A 23,349-nucleotide genomic window follows, 5' to 3' on the forward strand; every position below is an offset into this window, starting at 1 on the left:
GGAGAAAGCCACTCGTTCCAAGAACGAGCCTTTAAAGTTTGCTCTCGGAAGGGTTGGCTTTAGATAAGAATTTAGCAGTTACAGTTCCCTCTATCCCTCTATCAAACCTCTTAGAAAATACTAATGAAAAAAAAGGTTGAAACAACCCGCTCTTCTGCTGTTTAGAGATATGTATTGGTGGAGATGTCAAAACTACCACTCCCTTAATACAAAGATGCACATGCACAACGAAACTACCTATTAACCCTTCCTTCCATTGTTATCTTGACTAGAAAGTTACATCACTTTCTACATTGCCTCAATTCGCCTCTGCAGCGACCAACATGAAAAGTAAAAGTTGTTTGTATGCTAAGGAAACACCTACTTGAATAAAGAGTGGATTTTATTATTAGATTATTACTCACTGTATTCAACGAATTATTATTTTATTACCTACTCACTGTTTAAATATTTAACTTTTTTACTTTCCTTATCCCATAGGAAGGAAAGTAATGTGATCGGGCTATGCAGATATCTAATATATAAAAATATCTGATAAGATAGTACTTTGAATATAGCTATATATGTAGATATCTGGTAAGATGGTACTTTTAGTATACCTGTGGCTATGCAGATATATCTGGTAAGATAGTCAATTTAATATACCTAGCTATGCAGATATCTAATATATAAAAATATCTGATAAGATAGTACTTTGAATATAGCTATATATGTAGATATCTGGTAGGATGGTACTTTGAATATAGCTATGTAGAATGTAGATATATTTCAGGGGTGGCCATAACGTGGCTTGCGAAATGACCTTCTGCGGCTCTCTAACCATGGTTCATACTTGTTGAAAAATTTCTCTGGAGATCAGAAAGAAGTTCCATGAGACGGAATTCTGAAGATTTCAGAGCAACATTTTCAAAAAATTTGTCTGCGGCGTGGCAATCGGCTTTATGGGATTGCCGGCTCCCGAAGGTAAGGTTAGTGGCCACCCCTGACACTATCTGGTAAGATGCTCATTTTAATATAGCGATGTAGATACATCTGGTCAAATGCTGATGTGTCTAGGATGTGGAAGTAATTATGCATCTGCTCCTTTTGATAAAGGAATGCAGATATTTCGTGCTGGAATGTCTTTGATTTCCGTGAAAGAGGTAAAATGGTCATTTTAATTTAAGCTGGAATGCAGATACTCGTATCTCGTGCTGGGGCTGGGAATTCTTTGATATTCGTGATAGCCTAGCATATCAGCTCCAATGTATGTAAATGCAGTTTCTTTGTGTTATTATGTCACAACTTTGGTGCTCACTGCAGCATTGTAGGATTTTCCCAATATCTCAATAATCCTAAAATCCAATGTTTACCTACCATGCTGGCACCGGTCGCTATGCGCATTATATGTCATAGCTACTCATTTTCCTCACGAGGCTGAGTGGGCCGCGCAACAGCCAGTCACGGAATCAATCATTTGGATGATACAAATTTCTTGACCCCGCCGGGAATCGAACCCGGGTCTCCCGCGTGCAAGGCGAGCGCAGTGACCACTACGCCATGGGAGCTGACGTAAGAGTAGTGAGATAGGTACATAAATGGGTTAATTATTTATTTATGTGTAGTAGGTAAAGTCGATACGTAGATAAAATCTATTTACATAGGTACCTACTATCTGAAATCTCCAGGTACCTACCAAATTGATCTAGATTAAATAGGGAGGTAGTTATACAAAAATAGTTATGCATTTTTACTAATTAGTGTGCTTATAAAACCGGTACTGCCATAAAGATCATGAGATGTGATATACCAGCTGTGCATAGAATAAATAATAGAATAGAATATACCTTGTTTATACTGCCAGAATGAGACTGAAGAGTCCCTTTATCCCAGCAGTCTAAACAAGGTCTTGTTTATTTCATCGTTCATCTTAATAAATAAAATTAGAGAACCTTTTTAATTTTTAATAGGAACGTAGAAAAAGATATAACATTTTTTGAAAATAAGAAACAGCGAGAAGTTATACTACCACAAGTTATGTTTATCAAACTGTGAGCCGCGTGTTCTTGAAAAGATTTGGCTCTTGAAAAAAGTGGCAACAACTTTGAGAAGCACTGGCACTGGGCATAAGTTATGTTTCTCTACCTATCTGCAATGAGATTAGAATTGAATGGGATTATAGAATTGATTTCTAATTCGACCCAGATATTCCAAAACACAAAACTGCATGCAGACCTTTTCAGAATGCAAATTAGGTGACCTCACTTAAAATGGCGATTTGCATGGGAATTTGAGCAATTTCGGATTGCATTTCTTTGCAATACAAGAATAATGAACGTAGAAAGTAACATTTACCTGCTTGAGTAGGTACCTAATCTAAGTAGGTATGTACTTGTGCCTAATCTAAGTAGATATGTACGTATGTACTTGTACCTATTTTTTTTTTTTTTTGAAAATAAGAAACAGCGAGAAGTTATACTACCACAAGTTATGTTTATCAAACTGTGAGCCGCGTGTTCTTGAAAAGATTTGGCATTGGTAGCAATGAAACAACTGCTACATTAGACTTGTATGGTCTGTGTCGTAGAATGCCCATCCTGTAGTATGCCTCTCATCAAATGGCGAAAAAAGTGGCAACAACTTTGAGAAGCACTGGCACTGGGCATAAGTTATGTTTCTCTGCCTATCTGCAATGAGATTAGAATTGAAAAGGATTATAGAATTGATTTCTAATTCGACCCAGATAATCCAAAACACAAAACTGCATGCAGACCTTTTCAGAATGCAAATTAGGTGACCTCACTTAATGGCGATTTGCATGGGAATTTGAGCAATTTCAGATGGCATTTCTTTGCAATACAAGAATAATAAACGTAGAAAGTAACATTTACCTGCTTGAGTAGGTACCTAATCTAAGTAGGTATGTACGTATGTACTTGTACCTATTTTTTAAAGTAGGTATGTACTTGTACCTATTTTTTAAAGTAGGTATGTACTTGTACCTATTTTTTTAAGTAGGTATGTACGTATGTACTTGTACCTATTATTTTTTTTTTTCAAGAGCTTTGATAGAGGGAACTGTAACCGCGAAGGTTTTATCGTCTTGAAATCAAAGAGAGTAGGACAGGATAGAAGAAAGCCAGTTGTTCCAAGAACGAACCAAGAACGAACCTTCAGGAAAAAAATCCGGTCATAAAAAAACTTGGACCTTACTTTGTTCCAGCGGTCCACAATCTCGGTCAAGTGGCGTTACATGTAACAAGTTACGCGTATCCTGTAACAAGTCACGGGCGTCATCTAGTCAACCTGTAACGGTAACGAGCTGTAACGCATCCTGTAACATGAGTATTAACAGATTTGTAGGTATCCGCCACATAGGTAGTATTAATAAAATGAAAATTTCATTTAATTACAATACCTACATAATTATTAAAATATTAGGTGGGTTATGCACTTATGCTATTAGGTGGGCTACCTAACATACTCATGTCTGCTAGCTATGCTAGGGAGATAAATAAAAACAATGGGAACATGCGAAAGAAAGTGAAACTCAAACTCTGGTCAAAGAATACTTACCTACCTTCTGTTTAAACTGTTCATGCAGGACTAAAAAGTTCATCTATGCAGGCTAGACGAGATCTTTTAAAGTTCAAGAGCTAACAGATAGAATTATTATGTAGTACATAACCTGTAGGAGATATCAACACAACTTTCATAACATCAGTAATAAATCAAATCAGTGATCATGAACCTTATATGCCTTTCCTCCTAAGGTTTTTAGTGACGGGGGATTTAACTCTCCATCCGGTGACAACCCGTCTCCTCACATTAACCTCACCCAGTCTGAGTAGGGGCGGGAAAAGCAGCCTCCGAGTGCTTAGATCAGCCATACTCAACCTTTTTCGGTCGCGGGCCACATCTGAGTTACACGCGGGCCGCAGTTCACAAAACAGGTGTAGAACAGAACTGTAAACTGTATCTGTGTATAGGTGTACAGCAGGTATTCCTACTATACATATTTGACACCAATTCGAATAAAAAGCCGTTATTAAAAAGAAAAAAAAATACTAAGGGTTGTGTGATAGAGGTTGCTTGGGAGAAAGAAGTAGGTAGGTAAAAAATAAAAAAAATACCTAATAATATTAGGCAGTACAACTTTTTTTTACCTTAACCTTTCGAGGGCCGCATAAAAAAGCTCGGCGGGCCGCAGGTTGAGCGTTGAGTATGACTGGTTTAGATAGTCACCCAACGGGATATCGACCAAGTGTAACGTTGCTTAACTTCAGTGATCCATGAGGAACTAGTGCGTTCAACGTGCTATCTCACTATCTCACCACTGACACCGAGCTGACTTCATTGGTTATTGTCTTCATAAATGAAATTAGAGAACCTTTTTAATTTTCAATGGAAACGTAAAAAAAGATATAACATTTTTTGAAAATAAGAAACAGCGAGAAGTTATACTATGAAAATAACGCGAAATGCGATCCCGTACAAAGGACGGGTCAACCACTAGTTTAGCCCTAAAAGTGTAGTCTACGAAGATATGAGAGAAAGAAGCAGTACTTAGTCCTTACCTTTCCCTGTAGAAAGATTTTTTTCTGTCCAAGGAATCGAACCCAAGACCTCAGGAACATATGACCTTGCGACCGCTATAATCAGCGAGTACGTTCAACTTGAATAAAACAGCTTAACCAGGACTTAATTAGGGTAAGTGTACCATTTATTCGCCCACCTAAAAAACGTACCATTTATCGTCCCACCTTTACCATACGCCACATAAGTCTGAACTGGACGAACTTTTTCAAGATCCAATTCCATCAAAAGAAAGGGCTTAAAGACTGCTATCGAACCACCTCCTAAGGTTTTTAGTGACGGGAGATTTAACTCTCCATTCGGTGACCTCCTCACATTAACCTCACCCAGTCTGAGAAGGGGCGGGAAAAGCCGAATGCTTAGATAGTCACCCATCGGGATATCGACCAAGTGTAACGTTGCTTAACTTCAGTGATCCATGAGGAACTAGTTCGTTCAACGTGCTATCACCACTGACACCGAGCTGACTTCATTAGTTATTATCTTATCTTAATATAATTAAAATTAGAGAACCTTTTTAATTTTTAATAGAAACGTAAAAAAAGATATAACATTTTTTGAAAATAAGAAACAGCGAGAAGTTATACTATGAAAATAACGCGAAATTCGACTAAATTGTTGCATATTGCATACACAGAATCATGTACATTGTACATGTATGTCTGTCTGTTACGGCGCTGTTACTCTGATGGACCTTTTGTTGTCCTCTTTTCACGAAAAAACGGCCGGCTTGACCGATTTTAATGAAATTTTTTGTGGTTGTTGACAAGAGTACTGAGGGTGACATAGGCTATTTAAATTTGTCATATTCCATCCATTTTGTGGTTGTTGAGAAGAGTACTGAGGGTGACAAAGTGACATAGGCTATTTAAATTTGTCATATTCCATCCCGATTCAAAATGGCAGCACCTCAAAGTTATGACTCTTATGCCACGCTGATCCCGTACAAAAGACGGGTCAACCACTAGTTTAGCTCTAAAAGTGTAGTCTACAAGTCTACGAAGATATGAGAGAAAGAAGCAGTTTAATTTAAGCAAGGAGCTCTAAAAGTGTAGTCTACAAGTCTACGAAGATATGAGAGAAAGAAGCAGTTTAATTTAAGCAAGGTTTTAATTTATAAAAAATTACACCTATTTTGTACCAAATACCTACATGAGACCTTGTTTAGACTGTGGGAGTAAAGGGACTTTTCAGTCACATTCTGGCAGTATAAACAGGGTATATTCTATTCTAATTAGTCCTTACCTTTCCCTGTAGAAAGATTTTTTTCTGTCCAAGGAATCGAACCCAAGACCTCAGGAACATATGACCTTGCGACCGCTTCTCCCCCGTGACGCAAGCGTCTTCGAAACCGAATTTGGCGCTTTTTCGCCCCGTAAGTTCAGAAATCTTTCAGAAGCCCTCAAATGTCTCCGAGGGCGGTTTGCGATCTGCGATTTCTGCAGAGGGACTTGCGGATTTTGAAGATTTTCCTTCAATGGCGGGAGATTTTGAAGACAGAGCTTGAGTACGTTCAACTTGAATAAAACAGCTTAACCAGGACTTAATTAACAGCTTCTTGGCAACCGTACAAAAATACAAGATTCAAACATATGTACAAAATACAGCTATATAAGAAATGAAACTTTACTCATACAACCATTAATTTAAACCATAAAAAATTTAAATACCAGCCTAGGTACATCCAGTTTCAAAGAGAAGAGCTTTTTTACAGTCTAGTGTGAAAAATTAAAAGTAATTTTTAAGTAGTTTCTTGGCAACCGTACAAAAATACAAGATTCAAACATATGTACAAAATACAGCTATACAAGAAATGAAACTTTACTCATACAACCATTAATTTAAACCATTAAAATTTAAATACCAGCCTAGGTACATCCAGTTTCAAAGAGAAGAGCTTTTTTACAGTCTAGTGTGAAAAATTAAAAGTAATTTTTAATCTCCGTAATGTGAAAACCAGTTTTTTGATGAATTTATGAAGATCCTGAAAGAAACAGGATTAGGTGGTTCTCAAACTTAGAATGATAAAATCAATAAAGTGATAAAAAAAGTAAAAAGAAGTTTTTAATAGAAGGAACTGTAACTATTAAGATCTTATCGTTCTGAAATCGAAGAGAGAAGAACGATAGGATAGGAGAAAGCCAGCCGTTCCGAGAACGAACATTATCCGTTCCAGATAAAGATCACCTAGGGCGGAAATTGAACCGGCGAACTAGCGCTTACAAGGCAGACGCGCTACCAACCAAGCTAACTAGGCTGACAGATATTCTTCTTCTTAGGCCAACCACTCACTATCAGGTGGAACTGACAGGTACCTACGGCTGAAAAGACCCGCCTGTGAAGTCTACCAGATACACTATCAGGTGGACCTGACAGGTACCTACGGCTGAAAAGACGCGCCTGTGAAGTCTACCAGATACCTGATGAGCACACACACCATCAGGTACAGGCGGACCTGATCTGGATTACCTGTCAGGTCTACCTGATAGTCAGTGGTCGGCTTTAGTGAACAACATCTATGGCCAGCTTTACTTCGGACTCCATTTTGGACACCACTGGGGTCTGGGACCGCAGCTCCGAGTATTTTCGAAAAACCGATTCCCCAGATTGCTAACTAGGTACTTAACGACCAATAGAATCTCCTTATGTAATACCGTACGCTCCAAAATCGTCCAATAAACGGGCTAGGGGTATTTCAATATTTTTCAAAACTGATTGGATCCTGTTTTAGGCCGTGGGTAGTGGAGATATCAAATTTCTAATCTACTAATATTGGTGGAGATACCGGATTCAACAAACGTTGAGACCTCTAACGCAAATAGCGTCAGTAGCTCCAGTTGAGGTGAACCCAATAGAAGCCCAACATGGCATTCTTTATCAGAGACTCCAAAACAACCCGTTTCCTCCCCATCAACAAAATCCTGTAAGTGCTCTAACACCTCTAACAGATCGCTTTGGAGGACAACTCAGTTTACCATTGACTTATCAAAACCAAAACGGGTTACAGCTTCAATTCCTACCACAAAGTCTTTATCAACACCAAGCCAAACCACACAGCCACTTTTTTTTTTTTTTAGTGCCCATTTGGGCAACACATTTTCCCTTCATCCAGTTTACCAGTCGCCTAAGTTAGGGACTTCGAAGCAGAGAAAAAAATCGTTTGGTTTACGAGTTTTGCTGATATTTGTGGTCATCTTATTAGTCTCCTTATCGATCTAACGGGCATCAGTTCCGATTTTGGGTTCCCTGAACTTTGATTTTGAAAACGAGTACCGGTTTTTAAAACATCGCGGATTTTTCAAAAGTGATCAAATTTTGTGACGAGAGCGACTTATTTTTCCCATTTTTTTTAAGAAAAGAGAATTGGAAATAATTTTATTTTTGCTGAATTTTTGCTGGATTTTGCTATCTTTTTTTTACTTTCCATTTTCTCTTCATACGGTGATATTTGAGAAGATGCATCAAACAATCCGGAATCTGAAACCACAGTTCTCACATCTGCAAATCTCTTCAGAAAAAAATAATAATAATAGGTAATAATGACAAATAATACATAAAATAAATAAAAACTGAAGCAGTCCGACATAAAAAAGTAAACATAAACAGAAGTGAAACTCGAGCAATTACTTCGAACGTAATTTCACATTCAATTGAAAAGTAAATAAATATATGTAGGTGCATAAATATAATTAATAATCAAATAAGATACCGCCTTAATAATAATGAGAAGTAATATTAGAAAGAGAAAAAAAATGTTAGGTTGTAAATTAAAATACGAATTACAAGTGTAAAGTAAATTATTATAAACGTAAATAGTAAATTATAAATTGAATGTAAAGTACAGTACTGTTTACAGAAGTAATATAATATGTAGGTACATAAATATAATTAATAATCTAATAAGATACCGCCTTAATAATAATGAGAAGTAATATTAGAAAGAGAAAAAAAAAATGTTGGGGTGTAAATTAAAATACGAATTACAAGTGTAAAGTAAATTATTATAAACGTAAATAGTAAATTATAAAATAAATGTAAAGTAAATTACAATTTACAGAAGAGAGAGAGAGAGAGAGAGAGAGAGAGAGAGAGAGAGAGAGAGAGAGAGAGAGAGAGAGAGAGAGAGAGAGAAATGCGAAATTTATACCCAGGAGTTAGTTGATACTGTTTTTACCGGTGATTAAGTAAATAATGAAGTCGTCATTGAAAGGTATTTCGCAAGAAGGCCTTTCTTCCTAGGGTGTTTTTACTTTTTTTTTGGTAGAAAGGATTTTCTAATTAAGAATACCTAGATCTATGTATCTATTACCTATTAAAACCATTACCTATGTCGATATCTCCATTATTCCATTTATCATTCGCTAGTAACCAAAATATCCCAAAATATCACTAAGCAGCCCAAAAATTGTGTTAAGCATATTTAAATGCTTGTCACAAACGTCGTTCCCCGATATTTCACCTCTAGATGAATTTCATGACATGACTTTCCAAAAATTGTGTTAAGCATATTTAAATGCTTGTCACAAACGTCGTTCCCCGATATTTCACCTCTAGATGAATTTCATGACATGACTTGGACTCGAACCACCAACTTCCAGATCCAAAGTCCAATGCGTTAACAACTGCACCACTGAGGTTGGTTATATTATTGTGTAGTACCTAGATGCATAAGTACCTACTTAATGAGTGGTGGGAACTTGAAATCTATATAGATAATGTACATAGGTACACAATCTGAAAATCCATTTTTGATTTGCCATTTTTGACGAAAAACGCCATCTCTCTCAACTGAGGTTGAGTATATTATTGTGTAGTACCTAGATGCATAAGTACCTACTTAATGAGTGGTGGGAACTTGAAATCTATATAGATAATGTACATAGGTACTTAACCTTAACTTACTAGACATAGACAGTCCAGTCACAGACGTAGAATATAATAGAACATACCTACCTCAGTTATGCTGCCAGGATGAGACTGAAAAGCCCCTTTACCTCTGCAGTCTAAAAAAGAAAATAAAAAAAATAAAAAAAAAAATGCTCAGCAGGTACACTGAAATAAAAACCTATTTCTAATTAGGTCTGCAGATTTTTTTTTTTCCATACAATGAATTTCACACTTTCAGACCCAGACCTCACCAATCAAGGGTTAACATGAAACTCTCATTTCTTGGTCAATCAAGGGTTAATACGAAACTATCATTGTATTGTCAGAAGTTTAGAATCACATAAAATGTGTAATATCGCAACAAAATTACTTTTGTTTATTGTTCATTGTTTATAAAGTAATTTTATTTCTCATTGAAATTTCCATTTGATTAGTCCAACCTGAGATCCTGAGAAGAACTGAAGAACACAATACAATGTATATTTTGATACAAGTACCTTCTATTATTAATAAATATTTTGCATGTAGGTAAAACTACAATCCTACATGGTATTGTATTAAAAACTTTACAAATAAATGTGTATTGCAAATAGCATGTACTTATATGTACTGATCTACCTACAGTACACATAGGTAACTTTCCCCACCCTGTCTTTCTTTTCTCTTCGATTTCGGGACGATAAGAGTTTAATAGTTATACAGTTCCCTCTATCAAACCTCTTCTTTTTTTTAGTCTACATTTGTACAATCACGTGGTACTGATTTTTACCTACCTAATTTCCCCCCTCTTTTCTGTCCCAGCTAAAAACCCGCCGCCCGCCTGCCTCAGTACTCCAATCCCGTATCTGCCCTCGATCGACCTCTGCATCCTCTTCTACAACATCTTCACCCCCGGACGTAACATTCACATGTGCGTCAATTTTCTGACGCGTGTTGAGCATGCTGAGGTGTTCGTGATGGAGTTCGACTGCTTCAAAATAGGCGTCGATGGGTTTATGACGTACAAACCGGAGGAGAATGCGGGTGAGATTTTTTCCGAGTGTGAAAGTACCCAGGGGTGTGAAAGGGTTGATATTTTTCCGAGGAGTGTGCAAGGATCCGGAGGGCGTGAAAGGGTTAAATGTGGGTCAAAAGTCCGTGGATGGGTTCCTTGTTCCTCTATGTAGGAGGATGTGTTCTATTCATTTGTGAATGCAAGCCGACCTTATTCCGAGGTTAGTGCGCCTTCCTTGGAAGATTTCCAGCCGGGGTAAACTTCGTCATGACCATATTAACCATAATAGATTGATGAGGTTCGTTCTAGGAACGGCTCTTCGATTTCGGGAGGATAAGATATCAGTAGTTACCAGTACCCTCTATGAAACCTCTTCATAAAAGCCAAATTTCATCATGGATTTAGAAATTTACTCTCAAATTTCACAATATTTCCCATATCACCAAACCACTCAGATTTTAACTATTTTTCTGAGGGTTTCCACCTAATTCCTTATATTATCAAGGAATTTCCACTTTAATTTCCCTATTTTTTCCAGGAATTTCCACTGAAGGGCCGGATGAAGAAGAGTTCACTACGGACGACTATGATGAAATCATCGAGTGTACCCCCGGCTATTCTCCGGATTCCACTAATGAGACGGAAACCACCACCCTAGTGGAGTGCATGACACGACCGACCACGCCTGTCATGGAAAACGTCACGCATGTTACCCAGGTGAGGTTTTCATTGCCAGCCTAGGTAGTTGTTTGGTAGCGCGTCTGCCTTGTAAACACTAGGCCGCGGGTTCGATTCCCGCTTAGGGTGGTTTTTATCCTGACCGGATAAGGTGTGTTTTTAGAACGGTTGGCTTTCTCCTATCCTGTTTTCCTTCTTTCTTCGGACTAGGATGGACAATTTGCATTCAGGAGGTATGTACCTATTCATTTGGTCTTAATTGTACTTTTCAATTCCCCAGATGGATATGATCACACCAGCATCATGGTCAAGCGGGTGGTGTTTCTACTTCTGGTGCTCCTCTAACACCACAACCACGACCCCAACCCCCATCCTCAACGAAGAATATCCACCCACGGCCAATTCCTCCATGGGCTCCAACGGAAACAGCTCCTGGTGTTGGTATTTCTGGTGCAACAGCACCAACGACGTTCCGCCTAGCGCTCCGCCAACGAACGGTTCCGCAAATGGTAACGGATCCACTAATGGTAACGGTACTTCGTCAATGGCGTCTAATTGGTGCTTCTACTTTTGGTGTGACGACAAAAAACCGGGCGCTTCAAATGGGACTTCGGTTCCTTCGAAGCCCAAACCTCCAATGGCTTCTGGGACGGTCGGTTCGTCGGAGAAACCTTCTGGGACCGCCAGTTCCCCGGATAAACCTTCTGGGACGGTCGGTTTGCCGGATAAACCTTCTGGGATGGGCAGTTCGCCGGAAGATTTCAATAACTCTCTGCAGCAGATGGGGCATTATCCTTCAAAGCCCACACCAACACAATCATCGTCAAATACCCCTTCAGTTCCTTCACACAACGCGTCCTATCCGTCAACAACGCTACCCTTAGCACATGAGCTGGTTTACAAAAACCCGTGTAACTCCGCGAAAAAAGCAGCTATCAATATGATTATTTTTGTGTTCGATGCAGAACAAAATTGCGGATCTCAAAATGTAATAATCGGAAACAGGGCCACCTTCACTCGTTTTTCGATCATCCTTTCAATAATGGATGCCTATTAATTATTATGGACACTCTAACTCTAATACATAATTATTCAAAGTATTGAAAAAGTAACCAAGATACCTCCTAATAGCAAGGGTTCTCAACTATATCAAGCCAGCCTCGTAAGCGTTAGGTCGAGGGTTCGATTCACGAACGGGACGAACTTTATCCAGATGTAGTTCATTTTCGAAACGGCTGGCTTTCGCCTATCCTGTTTTCCTCTCTGTGATTTTGGGACAGTTCCCTCCGTCAAACCTCTTGAAAAAAGAAAAGGAAAATGTATAATTGTCGGCTTGCGTGGGCCTAATTCAGTTTGAGAACCCTTGTTTTATTGCAAAAAAAAGCTGTATTTCATAGGGAAACGTAAAAGGTCCTAACTTTTGAAGGAATATGGGAGTATGAGAGAAGGGGAACCATGATTTTCCTTCCTATTTTAACAGGAGGAAATTAGAAGAAATGGGAAGTTAAAAGAGAGGTTTTCTACAAAAAAAAATTAAATTACTATCACACACAGACCACGAAGGATTCTCACTACTAAGTTTAGGTCAGCCACTCACTGTCAGGTAGACCTGACAGGTACACCTTATCAGGTCCGCCTGATAGTTTTCAGTCATACCTATCATGTGTGAATGAATGAATGAATTTAAATGAATGACTGACTGACTGACTGACTGAATGAATGAATGCATGCATGAATGAATGAATAAATGAATGAATGAATGAATGAATGAATGAATGAATGAATGAATGAATGAATGAATGAATGAATGAATGAATGAATGAATGAACGAACGAATGAATGAATGAATGAATGAATGAATGAATGAATGAATGAATGAATGAATGAATGAATGAATGAATGAATGAATGAATGAATGAATGAATGAATGAATGAATGAATGAATGAATGAATGAATGAATGAATGAATGAATGAATGAATGAATGAATGAATGAGCTCCCCCCAATCCTACGGAACCTGCAGTCTCTTCACCTCAAAGTCCTTCTACAGAACCTCCAGTTACTCCTCAAAATCCTTCCACAGAACCTCCCGTCCCCCAGTATGAGACTACAACGAGTACCAATGTCCCTAACATAGCGACGTCTTCAGAAGCGCCGATTTATCCGCAAAGTTCCACACCCCCCGAAGGTCCTTTGATTCCAAACACGGAATATTTCAACACGTCCCTCTTTGAGGCGTTTTCCAATTCCTCCTCCGCCAATTTCAACCAAACAGAGGTCTTCTCCGAGGCAAACTTCACGAATGTGTCCAGTTTTGCCAATGCCACCTTCTCAAACTACTCCGTCACAAGTCAGGTTTCTAACTCTTCCTTCATTCTGTACTTTCCTCAAGGCTCTTCCTTTTCTTCATCTTCTTCCTCTTCCTCTTCCTCGTCTTCATCTTCTTCATCCTCGTCCTCCTCTTCTTCTTCCTCTTCCTTCCTGTCTTCTTCTTCTTTTTCTCCTCTGACGCCATCTCCACCTAGAGATTTCCCTTCTTTGGGCAACCCGGGAACTCTTCTCCGAGGCAAACTTCACGAATGTGTCCAGTTTTGCCAATGTCACCTTCTCAAATTTCTCCGTCACAAGTCAGGTTTCAAACTCTTCCTTCATTCTGTACTTTCCTCAAGGCTCTTCCTTTTCTTCATCTTCTTCCTCTTCCTCGTCTTCATCTTCTTCATCCTCGTCCTCCTCTTCTTCTTTTTCTTCTTCCTCTTCCTTCCTGTCTTCTTCTTCTTTTTCTCCTCTGACGCCATCTCCACCTAGAGATTTCCCTTCTTTGGGCAACCCGAAACAAAATCGGTTTCACTTTCAGGGGCCTCCAGAAGGGCAAAGCCTTCAAAGGCCATCGCCAAATTCCCCGCCCCAATATGTTCCTTCACGGACTGGTTTTCCGTCCAGTTCTTATTCTTTCTCTGCCTATAATCCGGTTTCTCGCAAAGTTTCTCCTCGACCCAACTACCTTCTCAATCATAACTCAAATGCCTTTCAGAATAACTTTTCGCCCAATTATTTTGCGTCGTCTAACTCATTTCATAATCAGAATCACTTCCCCTCACATTATCTACCAGGATTTAACTCCTTCCCCTCTTCTACCTCAAATTCCGTGGTTAATCCCCCTCTCTGCCTATAACCCGGTTTCTCGCAAAGTTTCTCCTCGACCCAACTACCTTCTCAATCATAACTCAAATGCCTTTCAGAATAACGTTTCGCCCAATTATTTTGCGTCGTCTAACTCATTTCCTAATCAGAATCACTTCCCCTCACATTATCTACCAGGATTTAACTCCTTCCCCTCTTCTACCTCAAATTCCGTGGTTAATCCCCCTCCCGGTATTTACCACCTAACGTCTTCTCCTCTCATATCTCAAATTCCTTGAATGATTTCCCTTCCAACTATCAATCAGCATCCGTGCCTTCTCAGAACAGTTTACCTTCCTCCCGGTATCTACCACCTAACTTCTTCTCCTCTCATATCTCAAATTCCTTGAATGATTTCCCTTCCAACTATCAATCAGCATCCGTGCCTTCTCAGAACAGTTTACCTTCTAGGAGCCCATATGGTCCTAATCTCTCCAATAATTTTGTCTCACATAAAGTTTTTCATGTATCAAATAAAGTGTTTCTACCTCCAGATAAAGTTTCTTTACCGTCAGACAAAATTCGTTTGCCGTCAAACAATGTCCCTTTGTCTTCAAATAAAGTCCCTTCATCATCAAATAAAGACTTTTTTACCCTCAGATAAAGTCTTCGTGTCATCACATAAAGCTCCTTTGCCATCAAATGAAGTGCCTTTGTCATCAAATAAAGACGTCTCACCTTTAGATCGTGTCTCTTTGACCTCATCTATCAAATAAAGTGTTTCTACCTCCCGATAAAGTTTCTTTACCGTCAGACAAAATTCGTTTGCCGTCAAACAATGTCCCTTTGTCTTCAAATAAAGTCCCTTCATCATCAAATATCCATACTTTCGTTGAATAAGAAAGACTCCCTACATTGGCCTATTGTAATCCAAATATTAGGACGCTAAGAAAATTAATTAAAAAAAGCAAGATCAATTGCTCTGATTGTAAAAAGGAACCAAAACCCAAAAATATATCCTATCGATTGTATGAGTCGAACTTGTCCAATGAGGACACTTTGGGACAGGCCTAAATGGGAAATCTGGAAAAACGGGGAAAAAATCGTGGCCCCTTCATTTGTAATTTTATGGGGGAAAATTTTTTGTAATTTTTATTTCTACAAATCAAACACTTCGTCTTACATTTTCGTCTTCTGTAATTGGGGAAACCCGTCCAATTCCCAATTAGACAGGTTTGACTGTAGACGCAAAATAGAAATGAGTCAAGGAGGCAAACTGAAAAAAAAGTCTTCTAAGAAGTGTGTTCGTTTGGATCAAAAGTTAAATTCTATTCCCAGATAGCACACAAACTTCCTACGGATTTTCAAATTATTGCTGTTAGGTATTTTTTCATAGTTTTTTTTTTAATTTCCCGTTTTTTTAAGGCATTTTTCACCTTTTTACTTTCCTTTTTCTCCTTGATGCAAAAGGTGTCATAAATTTTCCTATACAGAACCTTTTAAATACTTTTCTCACTTTTTAAGACATTTTCAATCTTTTTTCTCTTTGACAAAAAATCTAAAATACCTACCTACCTGTTTTAAAGGTTTTGTGGGAGAATGACCTAATGGCCAAGTTCCCGACATTTGAAAAACAACAAAGGTTTGTGTGCTAATTGGGATGCCTACAAGAAGCAGTCAATTTACATTCCATAAACAGGTTTGACTGTAGACGCAAAATAGAAATAAGTCAAAAGGAGGCAAACTGAAATTGAAAGTCTTCTAAGAAGTGTGTTCATTTGGATCAAAAGTTAAATTCTATTCCCAGATAGCACACAAACTTCCTACGGATTTCCACATTATTGCTGATAGGTATTTTTTCATAGTTTTTTTTTTTTTTAATTTCCCGTTTTTTTAAGGCATTTTTCACCTTTTTACTTTCCTTTTTCTCCTTGATGCAAAAGCTGTCATAGATTTTCCTATACAGAACCTTTTAAATACTTTTCTCATTTTTTTAGACATTTTCAATCTTTTTTCTCTTTGACAAAAAAGCTAAACCTACCTGTTGTAAAGGTTTTGTGTTTTGTGGGAGAATGACCTGATGGCCAAGTTCCCGACATTTGAAAAACAACAAAGGTTTGTGTGCTAATTGGGATGCCTACAAGAAGCAGTCAATTTACATTCCATAACAGTGACGCGGGGCAAGTTTCGGTGACAGGGCGTCAGGGTGACATTCAACTCAAGACTAGAGATGTGTGAGAAGTAAGTGAGTTATAATTATATAAAAAAAGAACTACTCCGTTCAGTGAACTACTGAGTGAATGAGTCAGATCATATAACACTCACTCACTCACACACCTCAAACCTACGCCACTGCTAAAGGATTCTACAACATTTAATATCACATTGGTGTTCGAAAGATTAGAATGGAGGGATTTTGCAATTCCTGATAGGTACATAATGTGTAGATTGTAATTGAAGAATGTTCTACATTTTAAGAGAGGAGAAAAAAAACCTTTCTACCTTAAAAAAATAAAAAAAAACCCTCTATTAAAACAGATTTTCTTAATTGTTGTAGATGTCGTTATCATCTCGCTATTGTTAAAATTGCGAGGAAAAATGTTATCGAAACACATCATTGAAATTATATTTTCCTTGGAAATTTTAATGTTTTATTTTATTGTAACAACATGAAAATACCTATGGAGAAAATTATAGGAAATGTGCAAAATCTCTCCAAGAAAAATAATAGACAATAATATGAAGCAAGGAAAAGTCCATTTTTATCTAACTTAAGTAAAATTTAAAATGAGAGTGGACATGTAGGACATCATTAGGGTCCTAATGCAAACATCAGAAAACCTAGTCACTTTATTGCTTTAAAAAGTCATCTCAAAAGAATAATAGACAAGCCCTAGAAATAGAAAGAAGTGTAAGGAGTAAGTGAGTTATAAAAAAAAGAACTACTCAGTGAACTACTCAGTGAGTCAGATCTTAAAACATGTAACTCACTCTTCCACTCCCTTTAGGTGTTGGGAGTTAGGATCTGAATCATTGACAGAGTAGTCCACTGAGTAGTTCTTTTCATAACTCACTCTTTACACATATCTAATAGAAAAGTAAAAAAATAATGGAAACTAAATGGAAATGAAAAACAGAATATTGCCAATTGTAATACTTCAAAGGATTTTTTTTTTTTTAGAATTTGGGATTTCTAAACTTGATTGTAGAATCACCCCTTACTAAAATTTAGACTGCACTCCCTCATTTTTACTTTCTTTTTTTCTTCAATTCTACCTCCAGGAAAGAAATCGAAGAAAAAAAATTACTAGAAATTAAATAAAAAAGATTGAACTAGAAATTAAAATTCAACAAAAAAACGCAACGATTATAAATTAAATGTAATACTTCAATGTAAATCAAAATTTAACACTAAATTATATGGCTGGTGTTGACGGGCCAGTGCCCGTGGAGGCGATAGCTTTGGATATGCTTGACGATTGGGGGGAAGATGACGTGGATTTCTTTTCGACCTGGGGGACGAAGGAGGGATGATATTAGTGGGTAATAGTTACCAATAATATTTATTACCTTACTACCTATGCCTTAGGAAAAATTACCAAGAAAACATGAACAATAAAAATGACACCTAAACTATAAAAACATAGGTAGAATTTACATTTACTTTGGAGGAAGAAGGCGAAATGCCGAAATGGAGGTTAAGCGATTTTGGATGAAGCCGAATTTCACATATAGAGCACTTAAGCAGTGTCAACACATAAGTCGTCTTTTATTAGGTATGCCAAGCTGTGCGATTTTCAACTTCAATACCCTGACTGCCAAAGCACATTCCATGGTGCTTACCCATAGAAAACCCATGTATTAAAACATCTCTCTTAACATGAGAGACAGACTCTTTAATTATTGGATTTTTTTTTAAAGAATAATAATAATAAAAATAATAACAAAATTGCAAAATTTCACTTAGAGACCTTTTTCAGATAACTATTGAAAATACATAAGTGGCCTAAAATCCGCCCCGGGCGGGAATCGAACCCGCGGCCTAGCGCTTACAAGGCAGACGCACTACCAACTAAGCTAACTAGGCTGGCAATCTCTTTGTTTGAATCATGCTGAATCTCAAAATATAACCAATCAGCTTGCTTGAACCGAGAATAAAACTTAAACATAGTTTAAACTCCCTATGCCCTATGGGACCTCCGGCCTAAATAAATAAATATAAATACGCTTTGCAATAATTGCAAAGCGTATTATTACCGAGCTAGCCGGGGATAGTTGAGGTTTCGCGGGCAAGGTAACATTGAGTTTCCCCGTGGCCGGCTGGGTGGTATGAAATTATATTTTCCTTGGAAATTATGTTTTAATGTTTAATTTTATTGTAACAACATGAAAATACCTATGGAGAAAATTATAGGAAATGGGCAAAATCTCTCCAAGGAAAATAATAGACAGTAATAATTATGAAGCAAGGAAAAGTCCATTTTATCTACTCGAAGTAAAATTAAAAATGAGAGTGGACATGTAGGACATCATTAGGGTCCTAATGCAAACATCAGATAACCTAGTCACTTTATTGCTTTAAAAAGTCATCTCAAAAGAATAATAGACAAGCCCGAAAATAATAGACAGTAATATGAAGCAAGGAAAAGTCCATTTTATCTACACGAAGTAAAATTAAAAATGAGAGTGGACATGTAGGAGATCATTAGGGTCCTAATGCAAACATCAGATAACCTAGTCACTTTATTGCTTTAAAAAGTCATCTCAAAAGAATAATAGACAAGCCCTATAAATAGAAAGTAGTGTAAAGAGTAAGTGAGTTATAAAAAAAGAACTACTCAGTGAACTACTCAGTGAGTCAGATCTTAAAACATGTAACTCACTCTTCAACTCCCTATAGGTGTAGGGAGTTAGGATCTAAATCATTGACAGAGTAGTCCACTGAGTAGTGAAATAGAAAGTAGTGTAAGGAGTAAGCCAGTTATAAAAAAAGAACTACTCAGTGAGTCAAATCTTAAAACATGTAACTCACTCTTCAACTCCCTATAGGTGTAGGGAGTTAGGATCTAAATCATTGACAGAGTAGTCCACTGAGTAGTTCTTTTCATAACTCACTCTTTACACATATCTAATAGAAAAGTAAAAAATAATGGAAACTAAATGGAAATGAAAAACAGAATATTGCCAATTGTAATACTTCAAAGGATTTTTTTTTTTTCTGAAGAAGAATTTCAGTCCATATGGTACAGTTGGTACAATTATTGACCTTGTCTAGTTATTTGGTCAACTTCCATTTGTTGTGTAAATGTAAATGTTTTATTTGCAATATATTACAAAAGTTACAAACATCGTTCCCCGATTATTTCACCTAGATAAATTTCATGACATGACTTGGACTCGAACCACCAACCTCCAGATCCAAAGTCCAACGCGTTAACAACTGCACCACTGAGGTTGGTAACAACTGCACCACTGAGGTTGGTAAGTGTTGAAAAAAGTAACCAAAATACCTCCTAATAGCAAGGGTTCTCAACTATATCAAGCCAGCCTCGTAAGCGTTAGGTCGAGGGTTCGATTCACGAACGGGACGAACTTTATCCAGATGTAGTTCATTTTCGAAACGGCTGGCTTTCGCCTATCCTGTTTTCCTCTCTGTGATTTTGGGACAGTTCCCTCCGTCAAACCTCTTGAAAAAAGAAAAGGAAAATGTATAATTGTCGGCTTGCGTGGGCCTAATTCAGTTTGAGAACCCTTGTTTTATTGCAAAAAAAAGCTGTATTTCATAGGGAAACGTAAAAGGTCCTAACTTTTGAAGGAATATGGGAGTATGAGAGAAGGGGAACCATGATTTTCCTTCCTATTTTAACAGGAGGAAATCAGAAGAAATGGGAAGTTAAAAGAGAGGTTTTCTACAAAAAAAATTAAATTACTATCACACACAGACCACGAAGGATTCTCACTAGAAAGTTTAGGTCAGCCACTCACTGTCAGGTAGACCTGACAGGTACACCTTATCAGGTCCGCCTGATAGTTTTCAGTCATACGTATCATGTGTGAATGAATGAATGAATGAATGAATGAATGAGTGAATGAATGAATGAATGAATGAATGAGTGAATGAATGAATGAGTGAATGAATGAATGAATGAATGAATGAATGAATGAGTGAATGAATGAATGAACGAATAGGTCTACCTCATTGTGTGTGTGCTCATCAGGTGTCAGGTCTACCTGATAGTGAGTGGCTGGCCTTAGGAAATTCTAAAATACTAAGGCACTACCTCATTGTGTGTGTGCTCATCAGGTGTCAGGTCTACCTGATAGTGAGTGGCTGGCCTTAGGAAATTCTAAAATACTAAGGCAAGATGGAGAGGACGGGATTACACGGGCCAGGGGCTCATTCCACGAAAGTATAACAATAATAATAATAGTGCTTATTTATACTGCTCGCATAGGACTGTAAAGTCCCTTTACTCCAGCAGTAGGCTACTACTATATATAATAATAATAGTGCTTATTTATACTGCTCGCATAGGACTGATAAGTCCCTTTACTCCAGCTTTATTGTGGTCAAATTCTCAAATTATATTGAGGATAAAATTCCATACCTCGGCTGGGATTGAACCCACGCCCTCCTCTTACCAGGCGAGCGCCTTGACCACTACACCACCGAGGTAGGTATAATAATAACTTATACTCACTCAGAGGTTTAGGTGTAGGGGCAAACAGCCCTATAGAATGGATTAGGGCTCTACAATAATAACAATAATTATACATTATTTCCATATCATATCACTATTGTCCCATTTTACCCGCACTTCCCCTATTAAGTCTGACGGATTGACATACCTGCCTCGGTGGCGTAGTGGTCAAGACGCTCGCCTGGTAAACAGGAGGGCGTGGGTTCGATCCCAGCCGAGGCATGGAATTTTAACCTCATTTATTTGAGAGTGTGACCACATAATAATGGAGCTCTAAGGGTTAGGTGGTAGAGAATGCCTCCGGCGTTAACCTCCCTTCTAAAAGTATTCTTTCTCCAAAAGTCCAAACAAATTATCATCGCTATTAAACTCCTAAAAAATCGAACAAACAAAACGGGGTGGCCTCAGTATAGTCTTCTGTGACTTTTCCTTCTATGAATGCATCTCAAAACAATACACTTCCAAGTTTTAACTCGACAAATTTTACGGTCTCTTGTCTCTGTTTACCTATCTGTACTTATGTGGGTTTCGCGATATATCTCTACAAAGAGAGTATAAAATAAACGAGTATAAAGTCAAAATTTCCTAACACTTCAGACTTGAGAAAAAGGTCTCTAGAAAAATGAACACAAAACAGTCCAAACAAATTATTTTACGGTCTCTTGTCTCTATTTACCTATCTGTACTTATGTCGGTTTCGCGATATATCTCTACAGAGAGAGTATAAAATAAACGAGTATAAAGTCAAAATTTCCTAACACTTCAGACTTGAGAAAAAGGTCTCTAGAAAAATGAACACAAAACTAAGACAAAAGAGGCGAAATAAACAAGTGGTTGGGTGGAAGAGTATCTCCCCTGCCACCTAAAATAAAGCCAAAAATGAAATAAAGCTTCAAAATAAAATGGGTTAAAATATCTCAGTAAAAATTCGTTTATAATTCCCACGCATACGGTTAGAAAATACGGTATAAAATCGAAAGGAAATTTAGAAAATCATGTAAAATAGTAACACTGGAAAAGGAAAAATTAAATAAAGCTTCAAAATAAATGGGTAAAATATCTCGGTAAAAATTCGTTTATAACTCCCACGCATACGGTTAGAAAATACGGTATAAAATCGAAAGGAAATTTAGAAAATCATGTAAAATAGTAACACTGGAAAAGGAAAAATATGTATATCAGTACTTAATGGAACTGAATTTTGCTACCAGTACTTTGTAAATTTTTGAGAATCCGGGCAAAGTATAACTTTGCCTAGGTATCTACAAAGGCAATCTTCGCATCTAAATAGTAGCATACTGGGGGTTTAAATTGAGAGTAGAAAAATGCCTACACAAATCTACATATCAAAATGTCTACAAGGGGCAAAGACCTGATGTTGGTCCCCCCTTAAAATAAATGCTTCAAAAAAAAAAAGAACAAAAAAAGTCTACTTTTCTCTGATTGATTTTGCACAAAGGAAAATAAACGCGTCTAAAATAATAGGAAATAGGAACTCAAAAGAAAAGGCAATTTAAAATGAAATGGGGGAAAATATCTCAGAAAAAAATTGGAAATTAAACGCGTCTAAAATGATAGGAACAAAAAGATAAAAGGCAATAATTAATGAATCTAAAAAAATAAATAAACCAAAGAAAATGGATTTAAAATATCTCAAGTCTGAAGTAAAATGACAATTACGTCAGTTTATCCTGGAGTTTGTGTGATATTTTCTCGGCGGGGTTCTTATAAACTCAGTCCAATTTAAAATGGGGGTTTCAAAAACAACTACTCAAGGCCACAAATTGTCCACTAGATATGTAAGTACCTATGTACATAGTTAACTTTTTTTAATGGCAGGGTTCCCCTGGAGGAGCTCTTCCACCCAACCACTTATTTGGATGTGTCAAGATAACCTAATTTAATACGTACTTAAGTTTTCCGTTCAGTTCCGAGAACGAACGAGAACCGTTCCGAGAACGAACATTATCTTATATTCTTATCAGGTTCAATAATATTCTTATAATACCTACTTTTATTATGTAGGTACCTATATTGTATTGTATCATACTCGCACTTCGTGTATTGTATCATACTTTGGGCCTTGAGTAGTTATTTTCAGTGTCATTTAATTTTGAGAGCTTATAAAAAGTGTTAATCCTCCATTTTAAAACTAAAATAAAATAGTAATTAATACTGAATTACTAATTATGAGAAAGGAAAAAAAGCAATGCCTTGAACAAAAGCCCAAAAAAATAGTGCAAAGTGAAATCATAAAATTTAGTTTGGTCTCTAACATTAGTTAGTTAAAATTTGAAAATGCTCTCAGCTTCATCAAAATTAATCAAGTAATTAGATACGGTGATTTTAATTTTATTGATATTAATATTTATAAAATCGTGCTTACAGGAAACT

General features: G+C 37.3%; 1 protein-coding gene across 1 annotated transcript; it reads left to right on the forward strand.

Annotated features, from left to right (window-relative positions):
- Nucleotides 1-10,263: 10,263 nt before the first annotated feature.
- On the forward strand, nucleotides 10,264-12,029 carry LOC103518396 (the record flags this gene model as incomplete). Its single annotated transcript, XM_026830206.1, has 3 exons — nucleotides 10,264-10,485; nucleotides 10,995-11,173; nucleotides 11,415-12,029. Coding segments are annotated over 3 exons (1,016 nt in total), but the record flags the coding sequence as incomplete, so codon positions are not given.
- Between the last annotated feature and the right edge of the window lie 11,320 nt (nucleotides 12,030-23,349).

This window comes from Diaphorina citri, unplaced genomic scaffold (genome assembly GCF_000475195.1).
Source record: "Diaphorina citri unplaced genomic scaffold, Diaci psyllid genome assembly version 1.1 scaffold2180, whole genome shotgun sequence".
Lineage (NCBI taxonomy): Eukaryota > Metazoa > Arthropoda > Insecta > Hemiptera > Psyllidae > Diaphorina > Diaphorina citri.